This window comes from Schistocerca gregaria, chromosome 11, assembly GCF_023897955.1.
Source record: "Schistocerca gregaria isolate iqSchGreg1 chromosome 11, iqSchGreg1.2, whole genome shotgun sequence".
Classification (NCBI taxonomy): Eukaryota; Metazoa; Arthropoda; class Insecta; order Orthoptera; family Acrididae; genus Schistocerca; species Schistocerca gregaria.
Genome location: NC_064930.1, coordinates 61000038 through 61023428, shown reverse-complemented (window position 1 = coordinate 61023428; position 23391 = coordinate 61000038). Strand labels below are relative to the sequence as shown.

The window sequence follows — 23391 nt, the reverse complement described above, 5'->3', positions numbered from 1 at the left end:
CATGAGCCCATGCAAATAGTGAACGGTTGTCAAAACACACCTGACCTCTTAGAAACAAATAATCCTGAGTTAATAACCAGCATTAAAATCAATATAGGGATTAGTGAACACAAGGTTGTTGTATCGGCAGCAATTGAGAGGTTTATACCAGACAAACTAACAAACGACGGAGCTGATCCTCCTTGGTACACAAAACGGGTTCGAACGCTGTTGCAGAAACAACAAAACGAACATGCCGAATTTAAACAGATGCAAAATCCCTGAGATTGGCGATCTTTCACAGAAGCTCGAAATTTAGCGCGGACTTCAATTCGAGATGCCTATAACAGTTCCCACAACGAAACTTGGTCTCGATACCTGGCAGAAAATCCAAAGAGATTCTGGTTGTGTGTGAAGTATGTTAGCGGCAAGAAACAGTCAATGCCTTTTCTGCGCGATAAGAATGGAGATACTTTCGAAGAAAGTGCTGCCAAAGCAGATTTACCAAACACAGCCTTCCGAAATGCCTTCACAAAAGACGACGAAGTAAATATTCCAGAATTCAGATTGAGAACAACTGCCAACATGAATAATGTAGAAGTAAATATCCTTGGAGTAGTGAAGCAACTGAAATCACTTAATAAAAGCAGGTCTTCTGGTCCAGACTGTATACCAGTTAGGTTCCTTTCGGAGTATGCTGATGCATTAGCTCCATACTTAACACTCATATACAACCATTTGCTCGACGAAAGATCCATACCCAAAGACTGGAAAGTTGCACAGGTCACACCAATATTCAAGAAAGGTAGTAGGAGTAATCCACTAAATTACAGGCCCATATCATTAACGTCAATATGCAGCAGGATTTTAGAACATATATTGTGTTTGAACATTATGAATTACCTCGAAGGAAATGGCCTATTGACACACAGTCAACATGTGTTTAGGAAACATCGTTCCTCTAAAACACAACTAGCTCTTTATTCACATGATGTACTGAGTGCTATTGACAAGGGATTTCTGATCGATTCTGTATTCCTGGATTTCCGGAAGGCTTTTCACACTGTACCACACAAGCGGCTCGTAGTAAAATTGTGTGCTTATGGAATATTGTCTCAGTTATGTGACTGGATTTGCAATTTCCTGTCAGAGAGATCGCAGTTCGTAGTAACTGACGGAAAGTCATCGAGTGAAACAGAAGTGATTTTAGGCATTCCCCAAGGTACTGTTATAGGCCCTTTGCTGTTCCTTATCTATATAAACGATTTGAGAGACAATCTGAGCAGCCATCTTCAGTTGTTTACAGATGACGCTGTCGTTTATCATTTATTGACACTAAATAATGAAAAGTGTGAGGTCATCCACATGAGTGATAAAGGAACTCGTTAAACTTCGGTTACATGATAAATCAGACTAATCTAAAAGCCATAAAGTCAACTAAATACTTAGGTATTACAATTATGAACAACTTAAATTGGAAGGAACAAATAGAAAATGTTGTGGGGAGGGCTAACCAAGGGCTGCGTTTTATTGCCAGGACACTTAGAAAATGTAACAGACCTACTAAGGAGACTGCCTACACTACGCTCGTCCATCCTCTTTTAGAATACTGCTGCGCGGTGTGGGATCCTTACCAGGTAGGACTTATGGAGCACATTGAAAAAGTTCAAAGTTGTATTATCGCGAAATATGGGGGAGAGTGCCACAGAAATGATACAGGATTTGGGCTAAAAATCATTAAAAGAAAGGTGACAGAATCATCTCACCAACTTTTTCCTCCAAATTTGAAAATATTTTCTTGACACTGACCTGCATAGGGCGAATGATCACCATGATAAAATAACGGAAATCAGAGCTCGTATGGAAATATATAAGTGTTCATTCTATCCGCGACTATACGAGATTGGAATAATAGAGAATTGTGAAGGTGGCTCGATGAACCCTCTGCCAGGCACTTAAATGTGATTTACAGAGTATCGATGTAGATGTAGATGTAGATCACATCCATGGCACTCTCTCCCCTATTTCACGATAATACAAAACGAGCTGCCCTTCTCTAAACTTCTTCGATGTCCTCCATCTGATGGAGATCCCACACCACACAGCAATACTCCAGAAGAGGGCAGACAAGCACAGTGTAAGCAGTCTTTTTAGTAGACCTTCTCCATTTTCTAAGGGTTCTGTCAATAAATCACAGTCTTTGGTTTGATTTCCCCACAATATTATTTATGTGATCATTCCAATTTAAGTTATTCATAGCAGTAATCTGTAAGTATATAGTTGAGTTTACAGCCTTTAGATTTCTGTCTGTGATTTATCATGGTCCCGGCAGAGATTCGAGTCCTCCCTCGGGCATGGGTGTGTGTGTTTGGCCATAGGATAACTTAGGTTAAGTGGTGTGTAAGCTTAGTGACTGATGACCTTAGCAGTTAAGTCTCATAAGATTTCACATACATTTGGGTATTTGATTTATCATGTAACTGAAATTTAGCAGATTCTTTTTAACACTCGTGGATGCCTTCACTCTTCTCTTGATTTAGAGTTCATTGCCACTTTTTGCATTATAAAGATATCTTGTCTGAATCATTTTGCAATTCATTTTGATCATCTGATAACTTTAAATGCCAGCAAATGATAGTATCATCTGCAAACAGTGTAAGGGGGCTGGTCAGATTGTCTCCTAAATCATTTATGCAGACCAGGAACATCAGAGGGCCTATAACAACTCCTCGGGGAACGCCATATATTACGTCTGTTTTACTTGATTACTTTCCATCAATTACTATTAACTGTATCATTCTGACATGAAATCGTGAATCCAGTCGCACAACTGAGACAATCGTACATAGACGCGCAGTTTGATTAGAATATGTTTTTGTGGAATGGTGTCAAAAGTCGTCTTCTGTAAATCTGAAAGTATGGAATCAGTGTGATATCACCCTTTGATAGCACTCATTACTTTGTGAGAATAAAGAGATAGTTGTTTCTCACAAGGACAATATTTTCTACTCCTGTTTCCTTTCTAGATCTAGATCTACATCCATACTCCGCAAGCCACCTGACGGTGTGTGGCGGAGGGTACCCTGAGTACCTCTTTCGGTTCTCCCTTCTATTCCAGTCTCGTATTGTTCGTGGAAAGGATTGTCAGTATGATTCTGTGTGGGCTCTAATCTCTCTGATTTTATCCTCATGGTCTTTTCGCGAGATATACTTAGGAGGGAGCAATATACTGCTCGACACTTCGGTGAAGGTATGTTCTCGATACTTTAACAAAAGCCCGTACCGGGCTACTGATCGTCTCTCCTGCAGAGTCCTCCACTGGAGTTTATCTATCATCTCCGTAACACTCTCGCGATTACTGAATGATCCTGTAACGAAGCCCACTGCTCTCCGTTGGATCTGCTCTATCTCTTCTATCAACCCTATCTGGTGCGTATCCCACACTGCCGAGCAGTATTCGAGCAGTGGGCGAACAAGCGTACTGTAACCTACTTCCTTTGTTGTCGGATTGCATTTCCTTAGGATTCTTCCAATGAATCTCAGTCTGGCATCTGCTTTACCGACGATCAGCTTTATATGATCATTCCATTTTAAATCACTCCTAATGCGTACTCCCAGATAATTTATGGAGTTAATTGCTTCCAGTTGCTGACCCGCTATTTTGTAGGCAAATGATAAGGGATCTATCTTTCTATGTATTCGCAGCACATTACACTTGTCTACATTGAGATTCAATTGCCATTCCGTGCACCATGCGTCAATTTGCTGCAGATCCTCCTGCATTTCAGTACAATTTTCCATTGTTACAACCTCTCAATACACCAGAGCATCATCCTCAGAAAGCCTCAGATGACCTTCTGATGTCATCCACCAGGTCATTTATGTATATTGTGAATAGCAACGGTCCTATGACACTCCCCTGTGGCACACCTGAAATCACTTTTACTTCGGAAGACTTCTCTCCATTGAGAATGACATGCTGCATTCTGTTATCTAGGAACTCTTTAATCCAATCACACAGTTGGTCTGATAGTCCGTACGCTCTTACTGTGCTCATTAAACGACTGCGGGGAACTGTATTGAAAGCCTTCTGGAAGTCGAGAAACACGGCATCTACCTGTGAACCCGTGTCTATGGCCCTCTGAGTCTCGTGCACGAATAGCGCGAGCTGGGTTTCACACAACCGTCTTTTTCGAAACCCATGCTGATTCCTACAGAGTAGATTTCTAGTCTCCAGAAAAGTCATTATACTCGAACATAATACGTGTTCCAAAATTCTACAACTGATCGACGTTAGAGATATAGGTCTATAGTTCCGCACATCTGTTGGACGTCCCTTCTTGAAAACGGGGATGACCTGTGCCCTTTTCCAATTCTTTGGTACGCTACACTTTTCTAGAGACCTACGGTACACCGCTGCAAGAAGGGGGGCAAGTCCCTTCGCGTACTCTGTAATCGAACTGGTATCCCATCAGGTCCAGCGGTCTTTCCTCTTTTGAGCAATTTTAATTGTTTCTCTATCCCTCGGTCGTCTATTTCTTTCTTGGGTACTGGTGTGACTTGCGCAACTTTCCAGTCTATGGGTACGAATCTTTCTGCTAGCGAGCAGTTGTGTGTGATTGTAAGGTATACAATAGCGCCACAGCAGGACTGGAAGTCTTGCCTTGCCTTGTCTTAAGTGACTTAAGCTACTTTGCTAAGTTGAGGATATCTGCTTCTAAGTTATTCATGTCAGCAGTTGTTCTTGATTTGAATTCTGGAGTATTTACTTTGTCATCCTTTGTGATGGAATTTTGGAAAATTGTGCATAATAACTTTGCTTTGCTGGTGCTAACATCAGTTGCACCACCATGTTGTCATGCAATGAAGGTATTGATTGCATCTCTACATTTCTGAGGTTTTTTTTTAATAATTAAACGTTTCCCTGAGACATTTAAGTCTCTTTTTAATATTTATGATAATGATTGAAGCAGATGAAATGAATTAAAATTTGTGCTGCAGCCGGGACTCGGACCCGGGTCTTCTTGCTTGCTAGGCAGAAATGCTAACCATTACTCCACCACAGTACGATGGTCAACATTTCTGCACAAACTGCCTGAGCTGAGTGCCCTCCCCAACACAAACTTCAATTAATTTTTCCCTTACATATTGTCACTACTGCCAGGGCTCTCCAATATTGGCAAGAACCCCAGCATTGGGGTGACAATATGTAAAGGAAAAATTAATTGAAGTTTGTGTTGGGGAGGGCACTCAGCTTAGGTAGTTCGTGCAGCAATGTTGACCATCGTACTGCGGTGGTGTAATGGTTAGCATTCCTGCCTAACAAGCAAGAAGACCCGGGTTCGAGTCCCAGCCGCAGCACAAATTTTAATTCATTTGATCTGCTTCGATCATTATTGTAGATTTCTGAGTTTGCTACTAGTACCGTCCACCTGAATCTGTTTCTTTCTGGATGAAGGAACATGGTACCACTGAAAAATTTAGATTAATTGGAGATGTAATGTTGTACGATCATTATTAATAAAGATTTAGTTTTAAGAAAAAAAAATTAACTTGGCTCAGTGCTGTTCGCATTGGCAGCCACTGTGATATTGGGCTCTCAGTAGCTCTGCGCAGCTCGATTGCACACGCGCAGCTCAGAGCTGCAGTCACGTAACTGTGACTTCACGTAGCAGTGTGTGAGAGAGAGAGACGAGCGCAGACACCCGTGGTGGCTCTAGCCTCTGCTGTTGCTGTCGCTGCCTCCCCACACCGGGTCGTAGGCATTGGCATCACAACCAACTAGCAGTTGCTCATTTAGCTGCAAGCAGCTGTCAACCAGTTTCCTCACTGTCTGCAAAGGAGGAGCATTGCGTTCGTAAGGAAGCTCAGCTGGAGGCTAATATAAATTCCCTCGAGCTTCCTTCTTCGCAGTGTCACACTGTTTCATCCTGATGATCACCAAGTCTGTGGAAAAAAGTCCACCATTGCCGTGAATGAAATTCTGTTCTTGAAATAAAGGCATGCTTTGGGATTTTTACATTTCTAGTAAAAATCAACTTGCATCCAGTTCCTCAGAGGCCTGCTACATTTTTTACAAAATGTTCTGAATCAGGACCACATCTATCTTCTGTCTTGCCAAAAGATGACTTAAAGTGGCCTTTTCCCCTTAATTGTGTACCAGGTTTACTGCAACACTTCCAGCTGCGAACTCACAGCCACGGTCACTTGCTTTGTTCTTAATTAGCCTGATGATATCCTGCGAGAATGATCAATACACTTTCAGGTCGTATTCTCGCATTGCCCCAAGGGATTCCTCACCTATTTCCACCACTAGGCTTTGGCCATCAGAAATAACTTTCCAGTTGGTTACCACCAGTCTTGTGATGAGACCTTTCTTGTTCTGCACACATACTTTCTCAGATAGAGCCTTTCGAGGAACATCTTTCAGAAGTCTCAACACCCCGCCTTGCCTCCTGCTATGTATATACCTTGTGCGCCATGTCCTAAAGCCAATTCTCTATTCCCAGCTCCTTTCATACAAAGATTAGTGCAACTTTATCCAGATAGACCCTCCTGTACATGGGACCAACCAACCATTGTGTACTTTCTTGCTTGTCTCTTGTCTTGTCACACAAAACAGCAAGTTATTAGCTAATAGGCAATAAAGAGTGCAAATTTTGTGAAGAGTTCTTGTTCTCCAGATTAGAAATAATCCCATCTGCTATTAATTGTGAGATTTTTTTTTTAAGAGGGGCAGCCTGTCAAACCGGCCAACTGGGAGCAGGAGAGGCACCACAGAACATTTCAGTTTCCACTGTCCTGAATATAGGTAGATGGAATCCATTACAAAATATACACATTTCAATTCCACAGAGCGAAATACAGTGACGTGCGATAGAAGAACGCTGTATAAAGAGGCGTGGCACTGCACTTTGGCACACTTAAGACCAAATAACATGCCTTGCATTTCCTTGAACACATATGTTTAATGTTTCAGACTTTTCAGAAAGATATGCACTACAAGATGAACATATTTTTGAAAATTCATATATATATAAAAATTGTATTGACCTGTGTATCAAATGTCGTAGATCCGGGGCTAATGTGCAGAGCAGTCTGAGTTATAGTGGATAGTCTCCACATGACCCGTGTTTACATTTAGTGATTTTGCTGTTTCCCCTTCGTTTACTCTCACGTCAAATGAAAATAAAACGGATATCTGTGGCCAGAGCTATCAAGTGAATTAAAATACATTCACATAATTACAAAAGGCTAAAATATGTAATTAGTTTCAGATTTTATTTTATTTTCGCCTTTGTGACAGTCGAGCATTAATCATCTTGCAGAACAATGAAGTTATTTTTGTCTGTTTGCTAAAGAAATTTGACTTTTATTAACCTTTTCTGCAGAGGCAGCCAATGTATTTGAAACGAAATGTTTAATTCCACAGTGCTGGCTAGTTTCAACTGTTTGCTGCATTTTAAGTGCACGTTTTCATCTTCTAGCACATATGGCATTATGCCATAATAAAGAACCAAATATGGTATAAACAGTACCAGTGCTCCAAGAAAATTTACATCGCAAAAGCCACACTGAAAAGCTTAATATCTGGTGAAGGTCTACATTGTAAATCTGGACATACAAATTTGCACTTTAAGTATGCATTTTAAATGTGCACATTTTAGTATGATTCACAAAGTTCCGATGCCCTTAGGGTATCCTCTGATGATGTCTTGTTTCTTTTATGACATAATGTATGATCTTTCAATGTTTTACACGTACATACATAAGGGCTTCCTACGTCATGGTAGCTGTGCAAGTGCGGTGTGGCCTGTTATCCCCGTTCTCTGGCAACTGCCAAAATGAATCTATTTCTAATAGGTTGTGGAAAAATATTGCGAATGGTGGTTTGAAAAGCGTTACTTTCAAAGTAAATATCCTTTTATGTAAGTTGAACTATGTGCGAGAATGTACCTTGAATTTCTTAGATTACAGAGTGTTTGACTCTCATTTTAAAATCAGCTCTTTGATGACAAGCCATTTAGAAGAATTTTGAACCCTGGAAATCAGACATTTATGTCATTATTAAACATTTTACTGGCACATTTGTGTGATATATCTTAAAGTGTATCACATGCAAAGGATATTGACATTATGTGCAAAAGCTTAGCTCCTCTTGCAGCTTATTAACCTTAGAGACCAGCATTATATGAGAAAGCTTTTCTTTTCTTGTAGCAACACCTTGTATATTATTAACTTTTCTTGTTTGTGTGTTCGTGCTACTTAACAGTGATGTTGCTGTTGGCCGACTACAACATGTGTCCTATTCTCTGGATTTTCGCTGTCATCGTCCGGCTAGATCATGTGACATGAGCTATGAGTGGCTTACAAAAACACATTGCAATCTCGACTTCGATGCTTCAGAAAGTAACAGGCGGTGTTTGGTGTAATTCCAATGTATACTTTTTTAATACCAAAATACTCTGCGTACATGTTGCTGGAGATCAAAGACATTTCTAAAACGTGTCTTTTTCCCTGAGTTTTGTTTCTAAAGTGGCGGGAAATTCTACGCCCGTGTATAAAACCATAACCATTCAAAGGATTGATACGTTTTGCAGTTCTGAGGGAAAATATACTGTCACTCAACATGGAAAAAGTGTGTTTTCACCCAGGAGAAAGTGTATTTTTAACTGGGAAATGCAGGAAAAATCCAGTAATTTTTTTTCATTGTCCGTGTGTACCCCCTGCAGGTCCATTTCTCTATTTCTTGAATAAGCATTTTCTGGATCCAATTAACCTATTAACCTGACAAATCGGAGTAGTGGACTTCCCCCTCATTCTCTTGTGTCCTATCTTGGATGTGGAAGGGGTCTATTTACTCTCTTCGTTCTGAGACAGTATTTTTTTGCGGGGGGGGGGGGGGGGGGGGGAGGAAGGTCTTAGATTCAGGGCTTTTCAGTTCCGTATATTTATATGTAGGGAGCCATGATGGATAGGTGATGTCGTTTCAACAAAAGTCTTGTAGTAGATTGATCGCTTGGTGAACAATGTGTTGGTAGCGATGCCTTGGGTAATGCTTATGCCCTTGCTTAATGTTCCTCTTCTTCAGTTATGAATTGCCCTTCTCAATTATTTCAGTGTTTCAATGTTCCTGTCAGCATTTATTGTTGTGCTGACCATATCCTCTTCTGGTTGCAAAGCACAGTCACCATGACTACCAGTAATGTGTATTTGGTCGAATTTTTGCCTTTTGGGCAAAGAGGGAGGCTACTTGTTGTGTAACAGTTGCTTTGCCTGAGGTTTAAAATGTAGTGCTCAGGTTTCATCACCTGTGACAGTCAGATCCAAGAACTTGTCCTTTCATCTTGCTTGGTGGCAAAGAAATCCACCAGAAAAAGACTGTTTGTGGTCTTTCGTCAGCATACATCGTACCCACCTTGGTAAATGTCGTGATATTGCCACTTTGGCATTAAAATGCTACGAATGGTACTTCAGGATGCCCCAAGAACCAAAATGCAGAGAACGTCCAAAGTGATCCTCCAAATTTTAGGCACGATTTCCTCAACCGTTGTGGCTGTCTCATCAGAAACTGACTGCCTGCCACTCCTTTCTTCATTGTGAATCTCAGTACAACTTCTGTAAACTTTGTACACCACTTGCAAATGTTTTAAGACTCCCATGCATGGCTTTCCATACACTTCCATCAGTTGGAGATGAATTTCAACCGATTTAACACTGTCTATGTTCAAAAATTGAATAACTGCGCAAACTTCACATGTGGTGGTAGCATTCAACAGGAGCCCCATTTTCAATGGCTACAAGCCGTGACAGTATCTAAGTGAAGCACAAATGAACTTATTTGGGAGTGAGGGTACCGCCAATCACAAGAGTGTACCCAACAGCTGCACAAACAGTTTCTCTGTGTCCCCAGTGCTTCGGAAGCCTTTTGTTTATGAATATCCCCTCATATTAGCTATTTCAGCTCGAGTCGGTTGTTTTGCTGCCCAGATTGCAAACATTAGTGTCATATTTCCTAATCAAATTCTGTTGACGTCACCTCATTTAGTTAAACTACATTCAATTATCATTGTTTTATTTTTGTTGATATTCATCTTCTAACTTCTTTCAAGACACTATCCATTTCTTTCAACAGGTTTTCCAGGTTCTTTGCCATCTCCAACCAAAATACAGTGACATCAGCAGACCTCACCGTTTTTACTTCTTTTCCCTTACCTTTGATTACATTTCCAAATTCCTCCTTGATTTTCTTTACTTCTAGCTCAGTGAACAGACTGAATTGCATCTGGGATAGGGTACAACCCTGTAACATTTGCACCCTCCTAATTACAGTTTCCTTTATGTCATTCAGCTCCCACAGCTACTGTCTGCTTTCTGTACTAGTTGTAGATGACAATTCATTCCTTGTTTCTTGTATTTTACCTCTGCTGCCTTCAGACTTTTAGAGAGAGTATTGTAGCCAACACCGTCAAAAGTTTCTGTAAAAGTACAAATGCTATAATTGTCAATTTTCCTTTCTTCAGTCTCACTTCTAGGATAAGTTGTAAGAACTGCATTGCCTTGTATGTTCGTACATTTCTCGAATACCCGAACAGATCTTCCTTGAGATCAGTTTTTACCACTTCCTCCATTCTTCTATAGACAATTCAAGTAAATATGTTGCAGTCATGACATACTGATATTTCAGTAATATTCATGCCTACCATCACCTGCCTAGTGTGGAATCTAGTGTGGAATTTTAATTACTACATTTCTTCTTCAAGTCTGAGGGTATTTAGCCTGTATTATACATCTTGTACACCAGATGGAATAATTTTGTCATTGCTGGGCTCCCTAGGATCTCGGTAGCTTATGATGGAATGCCAATATAATTCAGAGGCTTTGTTTTGACATATGACTTTCAGTGCTCTGTAAACTTCTTGACGCAGTATTATATCTCTGATCTCATCTGCAGTTACCTCATCTTTCATGTTTTTTTTGTATAGTCCTCCTTGTATAGTCTTTCCATATTTCAGATTTCTCTACTTTCCTTCACACACACTTGTCATGTGAGCTCTTGATATTCATAAAGCTGCTTCTCTTTCCACGAAAGGTCTCTTTAATTGCCCTGTAGGATGCATCTATTTTTTCCCTTGCTTTTAAAGCTTTCCAAAGTGTCCTCTAATAATTTCTGCTTAGTCATTTTGCACTTTTATCAGTTTCAGTTTTTAGACATCTATAGAACCTTCTGTCTGCTTCATTTGCTGCATTTTAAAAATTTCTCATTTTGTCAGTTAAATTCAGTGTCTCTTGCATTATTCAAGGATTTCTACTGAGCCTTATCTTCTTACGTATTTGATCTCCTGCTTGTGGGGCTTCGCATACTTGGGATTGATAAAAATAAAGTTGCAGTCTCCATGCAGTGTAACACACCACAAATTCAATTTGTTGACTTCACCAGTGTTACGTGATGAATTTAATGGTTACGATAGATTCCAGGTCTCTGGTCCTGAAGTTTACTTGAACTGTCAAGTTTTTTTTTAACTATATGTAATATAAGTATTGATGAATCAGAGCACAGTATCTATTTCATAAATATCTCACAAATAATGCTCACAGATACATCAGGTTTTTATGCAGTATTTTCTATGTACACAGTTGGTCGACAGTCGCAGAAATTAAAAAAAGCTTTTCAGGTCTATGTGACCCATGACAAATCTCAAGTGCTACTTCCCCTCAGGGTGATCGTGACTCTTTCATGAGTACTGTGTGGCAAATGTGGGGCACCTAGATATTGCAGCACTCACATCCTTTCTTGTGCTGCTATCTCTTATTGCTGATTATCCTTATTTCTTTTAATCTCTATCCCATGGTGAAAATCTGTGATGTTGACCTGGCTACTTATCTAGGTTTAACTTCCTTTTGTTTACATTTAGATCTATGTATTGTATACAGCAATTTTTCAGCTGAATTTTTTTCCTGTAGTGTGAATGACTTGTGAAGAACACCTTAAAAAGCACCAACGGACTTCGGCCTCTGTCCACAATAACCATGTAGATTCAAATATACACATAGAAGCCAATGCAGTAGCCAGCCCAACATGATGGGGTCATTATGTATCCTATCGGTAGATCCCTTTGAAAACAGATAGATCATACCATGGATGCTTGAGCTGATAGCTCCCCATTCATGCTGAGGAGTAGATGCCCATTTTCATGAGGCACGAGGACTGCAGCAGTGGCCATAATCCTACATGACCTTTCCTTTAACTGGGTGGCAACTACAGGGAGAGCTCTTGGTTGGAGTAGGTGCCACCAGGTCAGACATTTTGTATGCGAAACACATCAGACTGAACCAATGTAATGGCCGTAAGCTTTAATCCAAATACTTTCCCTGCTGTGGCTGCTTTATGAGAATAGAGATGAACTAGGAGACTGGAAACGAAACAATTTACTTGGTACACAGTGTGTGCTAAAATAGGTGGAAATACTTTTACTGTTATGTGGACCATTATTATTATTATTATTATTATTATTTTTTAATACATAGGTAGACTCATTGGGAGAAATGTTATATGCATCACTGTTATTTAAAGTTGCCTCTGCTGCATAATCTCAAACAGTTCAGACATGTGAAAAATCGAATGATGTACCAGTAATTATTATTCCACATAAAACTCTGAATATGGGATGAAAAGTTATTTTTCACGGAGACCTGACACTCCAGACAGATGAAGAGCTGCAAGCTAATATAGAATTGTGAGGTGTACATTTTGTCTGACAGGAACTGAAAGATCCTAAAGATAACGAAGTAGATGCAGCATTTTCATCCCCGCTTTTGATGGAAATGTTCTTCCACAAAAAGTTAAAGTTGTGATGTGTGGACATGATGTGAATACTTATGTCTCACCACCCACTACTTGTTTCCAGTGCTTATGCTTTTGACACATGACACCCCACTGCACGCCAGATCCAAAATGTTGAAACAGTGGAAAATCACTTCATGAAGGTTGTCCTTGCAGACAATCACCTTTGTGTACAAATTGTACAGAATACCATCCTCTAAATTCACCAGTTTGTCCAGTATTGAAAATAGATAATAAAATAAAAGAATATAAATCAACTGACTATCTGTCATACACTGAGGCAAGCCAAAGATATAAATCTATACGTACAACTGACATGATGACAAATTATTCAGAAGTCATGGATGTCACCGCACCTGCACTCCGATTAAAGTTACTTCATGATTGTCACATTGTAAAGGTTGGGGAGGGGGGAACAGTGTTGCTGGCGTGTACACATACCCACAAAACAGGCATTAAAGAGAGCACATGGTGCTCAAGAGAGAACTAATATTGTTGGCAGTGGGCACCTACTATTGACTTGCTGAAACGTCAATCACAAAGTAATTTTAATACCACTATCTTTGTGAATCACTCCTTGCCCCCAGCTGAAGAAGCAACTTCCTCCTTCCTCTTCCTATATCTACTGATGATAGGGCTTGCTCTCAGCACCCCCTCTCCTCGTAAATCCACAGATCATACATAGCACCAGCCAGTGATGGAAGGAACCACCGCCTCTGGGTCGCAGGACTGCTAGCTCTTCTTCCATCCCTGTATTGCCAAAAGTTGTGAAAGAGAAGAAGAATAATTCTCAGAAGAAGGCTCCTCTGGTGACTGTGCAGATGCCGGATCCCTCCATGCCATCAGATTGTGAACCAATGTTCATTGCTGTTGTTCCATTCTACTGGTACTGAGCGAGGTGGCGCAGTGGTTAGCACACTGGACTCGCATTTGTGAGGACGACGATTTAGTCCCGCATCCGGCTATCCTGATTTAGGTTTTCCATGATTTCCCTAAATTTTCCATGATTTCCCTAAATCGCTCCAGGCAAATACTGGGATGGTTCCTTTGCAAGGGCACGGCCAGCTTCCTTCCCCGTCCTTCCCTAATCCAATGAGACTGATGATCTCGCAGTTTGGTCTCTTCCCCCAAACAACCCAACCAACCCATCCTACTGGTGACAGACAGTGGTCCTGGGGCGTGGCTTATTCTCCTGACCTCTTCACAGCTAACCAGGACATCCTCAATATGATGATCCAATGGAACTGCATGGATAGTATGGCCACCTGCTGAAACTACAACTAGCAGTTTCATCTTGTTCTGTGATTTGTGTTGTTCTCCAAGAAACACGCTTCACTGATGACCATTCCACAATTTTCAAAGTTAATTTGCATTCTGTCAGAATCATGCATGTAAGATGCCATCTGGATGCATCTGTACAGTGGTTCATAGAGACCTCATCAGTGAGTGGATGTCCCTCCATACCATATTAGAAGCAGTAGCAGTGCTAGTGCAAATGAACCCAACAGCCACCATTTGTAACCCTTATTCACCTCCCGACAGGCTGCTTACTTTTATATGACTACTTTAATCCAACTGCCCCCCCCCCCCTTTTTTCATTCTACTTGGCAGTTTTTATGTGCACCACTCCCTGTAGGGAAGTACCATTTCGTATGGTACAGATTTTGATTGAACAGTTCTCTCCTATCTTGATTTGTATTCGCTCAGTAACATACCCATAACCCCATTAGTACCACCAGTGGCACCTTTCCAGCTGTCAACTTTATGATCTCTTCTCCGAATCTCTTCACTACGGAGGTCACTACTTGACAATCTTTGTGACAGTAATCATTTTCCAGTAATCCTGTCACTTCCTTGTCACCATCCAACAGATCAGTTTCTAAATTGGGCACTTCAGAGAGCCATCTGGCAGTTATATGCCTCTGCTGTCACCTTCATCTCCTATTTGTCTGATTTCATCAATTAAGTTGTGGGGAACATCTCCAACGTGGTCACTTGTGCTGCTGGAGCTGCTATTTGTACATGTCCCCTCCAATGCCAGCCAGTACCATGGTAGACCAAACACATTGCAACAGCTATCCAGGGCCATCAAAGGACAAATCAGTGTCTGAAATGACACCCTTCATAGAGAACCGTCATTACTTGTAAGTGGCTTTATGCTAACGTTTGCTATCAATTTAAATGCAGGAAGAAGAATGCTCGTAAGTGGGACTCCTAATTGAGAACATGTTCATTTTCATCCCATGTGTAGGCCAAGCTTCATAATCTACTGTGCTGCCAAACTCACCTCCTTCATGGCTGGATTTCTTCCAGTGCATTGGTTCTTGCTGTGAATACCTTGTGACTCACATTGTGATGTCTCTGCGGCCTCCTCAAATCCAGCTACCTTTTGAATGCTTAAAAGATAAGTTGAAGATATGTCCCTATCCTCTAACGTCATCATTTTGAGTTGTATAATGTTCCTTTCCCTTACTGGGAATTGCTTCAGACTACTCATCAAATGTTATGGCCCCAGTCCCTGATTCGATTCATAATCAGATGATCCAGCATTTGAATGTTCTTCAAAGACTCCAGCTATTCAGTGTCTTCAACCGAATTTGACCAAAATGTGTTTCCCCTTCACAATGGTGAGATAGTATCATGCGTCCAATTCTTAAAACAGGCAAATCCTGTGTCCAGAAACAACTACCAACCGATTAGCCACATGAATGTGCTGTGAAAACTGCTTGGAAGCATAGTAGCCCAATCATTAAGCTGGATTTTTGAATCACAAGGCACTTTATCCCCATATCAGTGTGGTTTTTGTGAGAGTTGATGCACAGGCAACCATCTGATTAGGTCGGAAACAGCAGTCTGACAGACTTTCTAAGCTCTAATACTTTATTACAATCTTTTTTCAGACATAAGACATACAACATTGCGTGGTGCCTACTCATTATTAATCAGTTTTTATCCCACTAGTTGTTTTGTGTTAGAGCTGGTATATTGCTCAGCTTTATAAGGGTCCAGGAGACCTGTGTGTGCCCTGCAGGGCTTTGTGCTAAGTGTTTCACTCTTTCTTATCGGCATCAATGTGGTAGTGACCTCTGTTGATAAATCCTGCACCATATCTCAATGCACCAATCACAGTGCCATCCAAAGGGACTTCACTTAGATCATTTCCCATGGCTTCAGTTATCTCCAGTGAAGACAAAAGTCAGGATATCTGTGATTGTACTACAGTCCATCCTGGCATATAACTCTCCTTCGGTAACCAGTGTCTGAATATTGTTGCATAGTCCCAATTTTTGGAACTCCTCTGTAATAAAAAGCTGACGCAGTTGCCCCATGTTTGTCAGCTGAAGACTAGCTGCATATGAGACCCTAACACTCTCTTTTTCCTTGACCACACCTCTTGGGGTGTAGTTTGTGCTTCTCTCTGTATTTACCAAGCCATGGTCCCATCTCAATTGGACTGTGTTTGCCAGTTTTTTTGCTCAGGGGCACCTTCACTTTAACATTGTTGGTCCCTGTCATCATTGTGGAGGAAGACAGGTGCCTTCTGGACTAGCTCCATAGACAGTCTCCTTTCTGAAACAGGAATGTTCCCTCTGAAGTTCTGATGGTACCATCACTTGCAAACTCTGCTGGGAGCATTTACTGCTTGTAGTGTTTCACTGGGCCTTCTACTGATGCCTACACATAGAAAAATGCTCTCTGAGTGTTCTCCTCCTCCCCACCTACCCCTTGGTTAGTGCCCAGGCCATGAATTAGAGCTGATCTTTTTCAAGGAGCTAACATACCTCACAGCCATGGCCTTTCAGCAACTATTCCATTTCGTTCTTCAGAAGATTCAGGATGCTACAGTCACTTGCACTGATGGGTCTAAAACCATTGATAGGATGTGATGTACTTTTACATCTCCCACCAGTCAGGTTCAACATGTTTCCAGGAATGTTTAGTGTTTTATGATGGAGCTGATAGCCATTAACAGAGCACTGCATTTTACTGAACAAACCTCTTTCAACCACATTTTAATTTTTAGTGACACAATGAGCAGTTTCCAGGACATTCGTCGGTATTATTCGGATCACCCTCCAATATCTGCTCTTTGTGATGTTTTCTCTGAGCTTAGTTGTACTGCCTACTCAACTATCTTTCTCAGATTCCCAAGCCATGTGCATGATCCAGGAATGAAGTGGCTGACTGTTTGGCTAGAGAAGAAATTATTCATTCAGCAATCAGTTTGACAATTTCAGGTACGGATTTTCGGGTACAAATGAGACTTTTTCTCATATTGAAATGGAACATCTGTTAGGCTACTGACCCTCAGAAAAATTGTACGCTGTCAAGGAAGCTAATGCTGCATGGCAATCCTTCTATTTTTCCCTGAAGGAACCTGCCGGCCTATGTTCCTTCCACATTGAGCATACCAGATTGATATTTAATTTTTATTTTGTGTAATGAGACACCTCCACATTGACACTACAAAGTATTATGGACAGTATCACATATCATCTCTTGAGTGAAGGAGTGATAGCTGTTTAGTCTCTTAATCCCAAACAACCGTGAAGTGGCACATGATGATTCTCCTTTTTACCACCAGTTTAAGGGTTGTGGTGCCAAAAAAATGAAGTGTAAACATGTATATAATAAGTAATAACACATCTAATGCTGTAGCAACTAGACTGGACTGAACTGATGTTTCCACAAACCTACCTACCATCATAGCAAAATAAAATAGTGAAATTTTCATGAAATTTAATATGATTGAGAATTTGTATGTAAATTGTCTCACCTTACAGGAATTTTCGTTCTGATTTATGTATCTCTTAACATTTCCAAAGTTATGAATAATTTCATATAATGATTTGTATTTGGTTATATTTATTTAGCTCGTGGTTTCAGTTATAGTTGTATGTGTAAAACATGATCTTTCTCCTCCAGTATGTGCTGAGTAAGTATTACTTTTCAAAAAAGTCTTTTAGTTGAATTTGAATGTTACACATCTTCATTCATTTATTTATGCGTTATACAATTTTGAAATTAGCCAAATGTGTTGTTCCCCTGTGCAACCTAATATACTTTTATGGTCTTTAGTTGCTGTTAGGCCCTCAGTTAATTGTGGCAAAATATGGGATCATAAGTTTAAGTAGTTTCAACATTAGAAATTATTATGGGAATCCTAAAATACTATATTGGTAAGATTGTATGGTACCTATGGAACCAGCAAGCAGTCAGTAATGTGCTTATGTCAAGTATATTGTAGGTGTAAGAAAAAAATGTGTTCCACTTGATATAGATTTTAGTAGGAGGCAAAGAGTTGTTATTAGGTGGTATGATCAACTTTTCTTTGATGGTAAATTACGAAGTTACGACACATGTGGCCTTCACTATTTTGTACCTCAAAACTACAATACCCATTCATTAATTGTATCCTTTTTCCCCATTTTAGTAAATCACTACTTAATACATGTTCTGAAACTATCTCCAATCTGTGCTTCATTGAATTTATACAGAGCATATCTCCTTAATTTACTGCCTTTTCCATATTTCCACAGTTTTAATGTGCAGTTCATAAGCAGTAGATTAAGAGTTTCATCGATGGCTACAAACACTTGCAGTTTAAAATCTGATTCCAAAACTCCCTTTGTCATCAGGTCTCTTCCATATATACAACCATTTCATGTTTCTTAGTTGTTTTTATGCAAGGATTAAGCTATGCTCTATGCAAAATACTACCAGTCAGCTACCCCTTTCATTCCTTTCTGCAGTCCATGTTCTCCAACTATTTTCCCTTCTCTTCCTTTTCTTGCTATTGAATTCCATATGCCAAACTCAGTGAAATTTTTGTCTCTCTTTACAGTCAGAATCATTTTCTTATCTCATTCTATATTATTTCGATCTTCTCATATGTAGAACTGGAGCCATATAAATGTGCACTGTTGTGGTGGGTGTTGGCTTTGTATCAATCTTGATTACCTAATACATTTTCTATGATGTTAATAGTAACTTACTGCATTATTGTTTTCTTATTCATTATTAGATTACTCCCGAATTACCCCTATTTGATTTTGTTGATAACTCTGTATTCCCGTGCTAGAAGTCTGTTCTCTCTGCTGCCATACTTCAGTAATTCCAATACATTTAAACTTCAACCTATCCATGTCTCTTTAAATTCTCTAACCTAAGTAACAAATTAAGGGATCTGTAATTCCACACATTGACCTGTGGAATGTGCCAAATTTGTTTTTCTTTACAATGACTTATGTCTGAGTAATACTCACCATATGATCTGAGTGGAGGACAAATTTACTTCCAGAATGTTTTATCCAAGAGGATGCCATTTTCATCTTCATTTACTCATACACTAGAGCTTCACGCCCTAGGGAAAAATAAGAGCTTCAATTTTCTCTTGCTTTCAGCTATTCACAGTACTCTTGTCATGTCATCTTGAGTATATGCTACAAGGTCAGATGAGTCAATCTCCAGACTGTTGCCCATCTAATTACTGAAAAGGCTTGTCAGCAACCACAGGTTAGCCTGGCTACTCTGTAGAAACTTCTCCATTATTACTATAATCATAGTATGACTACCTTTATCACTGAGCCAGAGAAACCACCCCATCTCCATGGTTCCTGGGGGCATCACGAAAAGAATGCTTTCTACACCAATTGCAGACAAATGTTACACCTCTGAAAACTTGGCAATACAAAAAAAAAAAAAAAAGGAAAACAGCAGTCTGTCACTTACTGGTACCAAGACCAAAGCTGCAAATGCCAGTATAAGGAACACACATAAACCTTTAATGCCCATACCACACATTGCACCCACCAGGAACTTGAAAGTTGTCTCAGTTCCATTCTGCGGGAATGTTTTATCTGTAGCAGGAATGATGAGTTCCAGATATTTGAGGGGCAGCCCAAGCATCAGCTGCCTTGCTGACTCTCAGTACAGTATGGTAGCCTCCACTGTGTGCATTCTATCTGAATCAATTAAGGGTCTTCTTGAATCCCAGGTAACCAGATATTGGGGACTGGTAAAAATATTTCAGGATATCTGACAAGATGTACTGGTGAGTTTACAATTATTGCCATCCTCTCATATATTATTTCAATTAACATGGGATTTCATATTTGCTGCAGTGCCAACGACATTCATCTGACACTGAAACAGTCTATGAGTGTGTCTTTTGCATTCGTTGTTCCCTCTCCAAATTTGTGTAATTTTTTCATTTATTGAAATGATGTTGTTTCTTCTTATATGCAGTCAGTATCCCCTTGGTTCACTAGGTAGCGAATAAAAAAGTTAATGCTTGCTCTAGTTGTTGATTCCAGTTGAATCAAATGCACTTAAGTGGCTGTTGTAGCAGTGTACCCAAACCTAAAGGTATCCTTAAAAACAAAGGAAAAGGCATGTGCAAAGTGTAATTTTACTATTTTAAAATCATTACTTATTCCACTCTTCAGCTTCCCTTTATGGATTACTACTAGTCATATATAAGAACTCTGGTATAATCGGCTGGAGGATATTCACATATGAGATGAACATCAAAGAAGTAAGGATCTAATATTGTACATATCCGTTGTCTTAGCTAAAACTGAAACATATTAAGTCTACTATTTTGGGAAAACTTAACAGAGATCTTCTACATAGATTTTTTAATAAACTGATATGAACCACTATCTTGAAACAGCATATTTTTTTAAAAATTAAGACATTTCTAAATTAATATATCTACTAAAAGTTCAGCAAACTGAGTCAGCAGTAATGAGGTTGGTGATTATTGCAATTTCTCTGGTAATTTTCCTTATAAAATGGCCTACCCTTACCAAAATTCTGTCTTCCTGACAGAATATTGTGATAATTTGAAATATCTAACATTTGCTGATTATATACCCATATACATATATAAACTTGCCTGACTTCTGATTTATAACTCTAGTTTTGGTGAACACTGAACTTTTATTTCTATATGTTTTATAAATCAGTATTTAATGCCTTTCTCCTCATTCTCCAGGTTGATTCAAAGCACTGTTGCATTTCATTTGAAGAAACTTTTCAAGGACTGGTCCATGGTGAGCTGAAGGAAATAAACACAGAAAATTGACACGTTCCCATGTGCCACTTATACACATGGACTGACATCAGGAGAAGATAACTCATAACGCATCTTTACCTACATCAGTGGTGTGCAGCCCCCTATCTGTGTTAGAAAATTGTATGGTGAGATATTTCCCAGTTATGTAATCTTGAACGAAACTTTGAGAATGAATAGGAATCATCAAGTCTCAGCTGCTGGCAGTCATGGGAAACATGACTGTGGAAATGAGCTACAAATCAAGCAAGAAGTTTCTGATGTGGAACAAATTGAGGAAAAGTATTCATCCTCCCAGAAAATACAGTATACCTTGAAGGACTCCTTTGATGCCATATGTAATGCAAATATCATGACACATGCTGGAGAGAAAGCAGACAGAAGTGATGATGACAGCAATTTATCTGCAGGTGGTAATGTCAAGGGCGATGCCATTGTCTACACTACAAAGAGTGGATACAGTTGTGGTGTTTGTGGCAAAACATTTGCACGTGCTAGTGCTTGTAAGAGGCACACAGCAGTGCACAGTGATGAAAGACCACACAGATATAATGTTAGTGGACTAGCCTTTGCTCAGGTTAGTAATATCGAAAGACATCAAGCTGTACACTCTGATGATAAAGTACACAAATGCGAAATTTGTGGCAACTCTTTTACTCAGTTGGGTTATCTCAAAATGCACGCATTAATACACACTGGAATGACACCCCACAGGTGTGATGTATGTGGCAAATTTTTTACTCAGTTGAGTACCCTAAAGAGTCATTCATTGGTACACACTCCAAAAGAACCCCACAAATGTGATATCTGTGGCAAATCTTTTGCTGAGTTAGATGCTTTCAAGGCCCACGCATTGATACACACAGGGAAGAAACCACATAAATGCGAAATATGTGGCAAATCTTTTGATGAGCTAAGTGCTCTCAACAAGCACGAATTGAAACACAGCGGAAAGAACCCATACATTTGTGACATTTGTGGAAAAGATTTTGCTCTGTTGGCCAGTCTGAAAAGGCATTTTGCAGTACATACTGGATACAAACCACATCAGTGTCAAATTTGTGGAAAAGCATTTACTGATTTGGGACATCTCAAAGTCCATGTCATAATACACACTGGAGAGAGGCCTCACAAATGTGATGTTTGTGGCAAAACTTTTTCCCATTTGAGCAGTCTGAAGAGGCATGTAGGATTACACACAAATGTGCCACTTGAGGCAAATAAACTTTGTTAACTGGTGTCTGCAAGGTTCTTACAACAATGCACATTGGAGGAAGATCATGCATTTGTAATATGTAGGAAATCATTGGTGCTAATATTTTGAAGACACGTGTGTTGAATTGTGATAGAGGGAGATCAAAGAAACTGTGACAGCATTGCAAATCCCTTAATACAGTTTGACATTTCCAGAAGTTGCTGTTCTAACTGCTACAGAGGGGTCATACAAACTTGTCTCTAATTAATACTTCAATGTACCTACTGAAGTTGAGAACAGAACTTGGTTGTTTTGTAAGAAATCCTTTATCTACTTTGGGAATTATAAGCTGTTTTGTCACTTAGAATTCAACAAAAGCTTGTATCTTAAGAATCTTGATGCTGTACATACTATGCTGAAATATATTTGTTGTGTATCCTTCACTTTGGCTAGTCATCTTAACACTGGTGAAGACCACAGAAGTAGTGCTGTGTATGTAAGTAAAATATATGTATGTGTGTACTGTTTGTGGTTATCATATATTATAAAATGGGTGTTAATGATATGCATCTTCAAGGAAGAATGGAAGTCAGCTGCTGTTTATACCCATACACTACTGTCTTTTAGGGAGCTGTATTTCGTGTGAAATGCTTTTGTTTTTTTAAAAGTTCAGCTCATGATTCAAGGCTCATAGAGATTAGTGAGAATTTTAATTGCTTTCTTATATTTGGAATCTGATGTCATACTGTATTTTGAATAAACATGAGGTTTCCAAAAATACCTACTTGTCTTTTGTATTTTATTTTAAGATTTTTTTGGTCAAGCAGTTTTCAAACTTTCTTCCAACTTTCCTTATGATGAACATATTTTCAATTTTCTACTGAATGTGCCAGTTTGATGTGTTTTGCCATACCTACAAGATCGCAAGGCAATTGTCATCTGATGGGCATTTTTAAGTTTTGCAGCACTTTTCAGTTACGTGGCTCTTCTGATATGTGACCATCATTTTAACCTGTTGTCTCTTGTATCATGCCACCTGAAGTATTACATTGGCTTCAAACTTTTTGAGTAGTGTTCACATATATGCTATTTATGCTCTCATTTTTCTTAATGTGCTAGAATAGTTGTTGTTCGCCTGGGAGTGAAAATGCATTAATTTTAAATTCTGGAATTTTTATTTATTTGGTTACATTATTGCATGCAAATTATTTGTTCAATCAATTTATGTTCATGCTAGTCTGTCTGTGGATGACGTACTTATGTAATAATGGGTACATATGTTGGTTTCTCAGTAAC

The 23391-nt window shown here is 39.5% G+C and overlaps 1 protein-coding gene and 1 non-coding gene across 3 annotated transcripts in view; both read left to right on the top strand.

Moving 5' to 3' along the window:
* LOC126295080 (zinc finger protein 239-like) overlaps positions 1-22875 on the top strand; it is an 89639-nt gene extending 66764 nt beyond the window's left edge. For both annotated transcript variants that reach the window (XM_049987328.1, XM_049987327.1), the window contains exon 4: positions 20823-22875. In XM_049987328.1, the coding sequence (XP_049843285.1) occupies positions 21073-22134 (1062 nt within the window). In that variant the 5' untranslated portion in view covers positions 20823-21072 and the 3' untranslated portion in view covers positions 22135-22875. The remainder of the gene's footprint in view (positions 1-20822) is intronic.
* Positions 5268-5340, top strand: Trnav-aac (transfer RNA valine (anticodon AAC)). Its single transcript has one exon. It is a non-coding gene; the product is annotated as a tRNA-Val (tRNA).
* Positions 22876-23391: the final 516 nt, after the last annotated feature.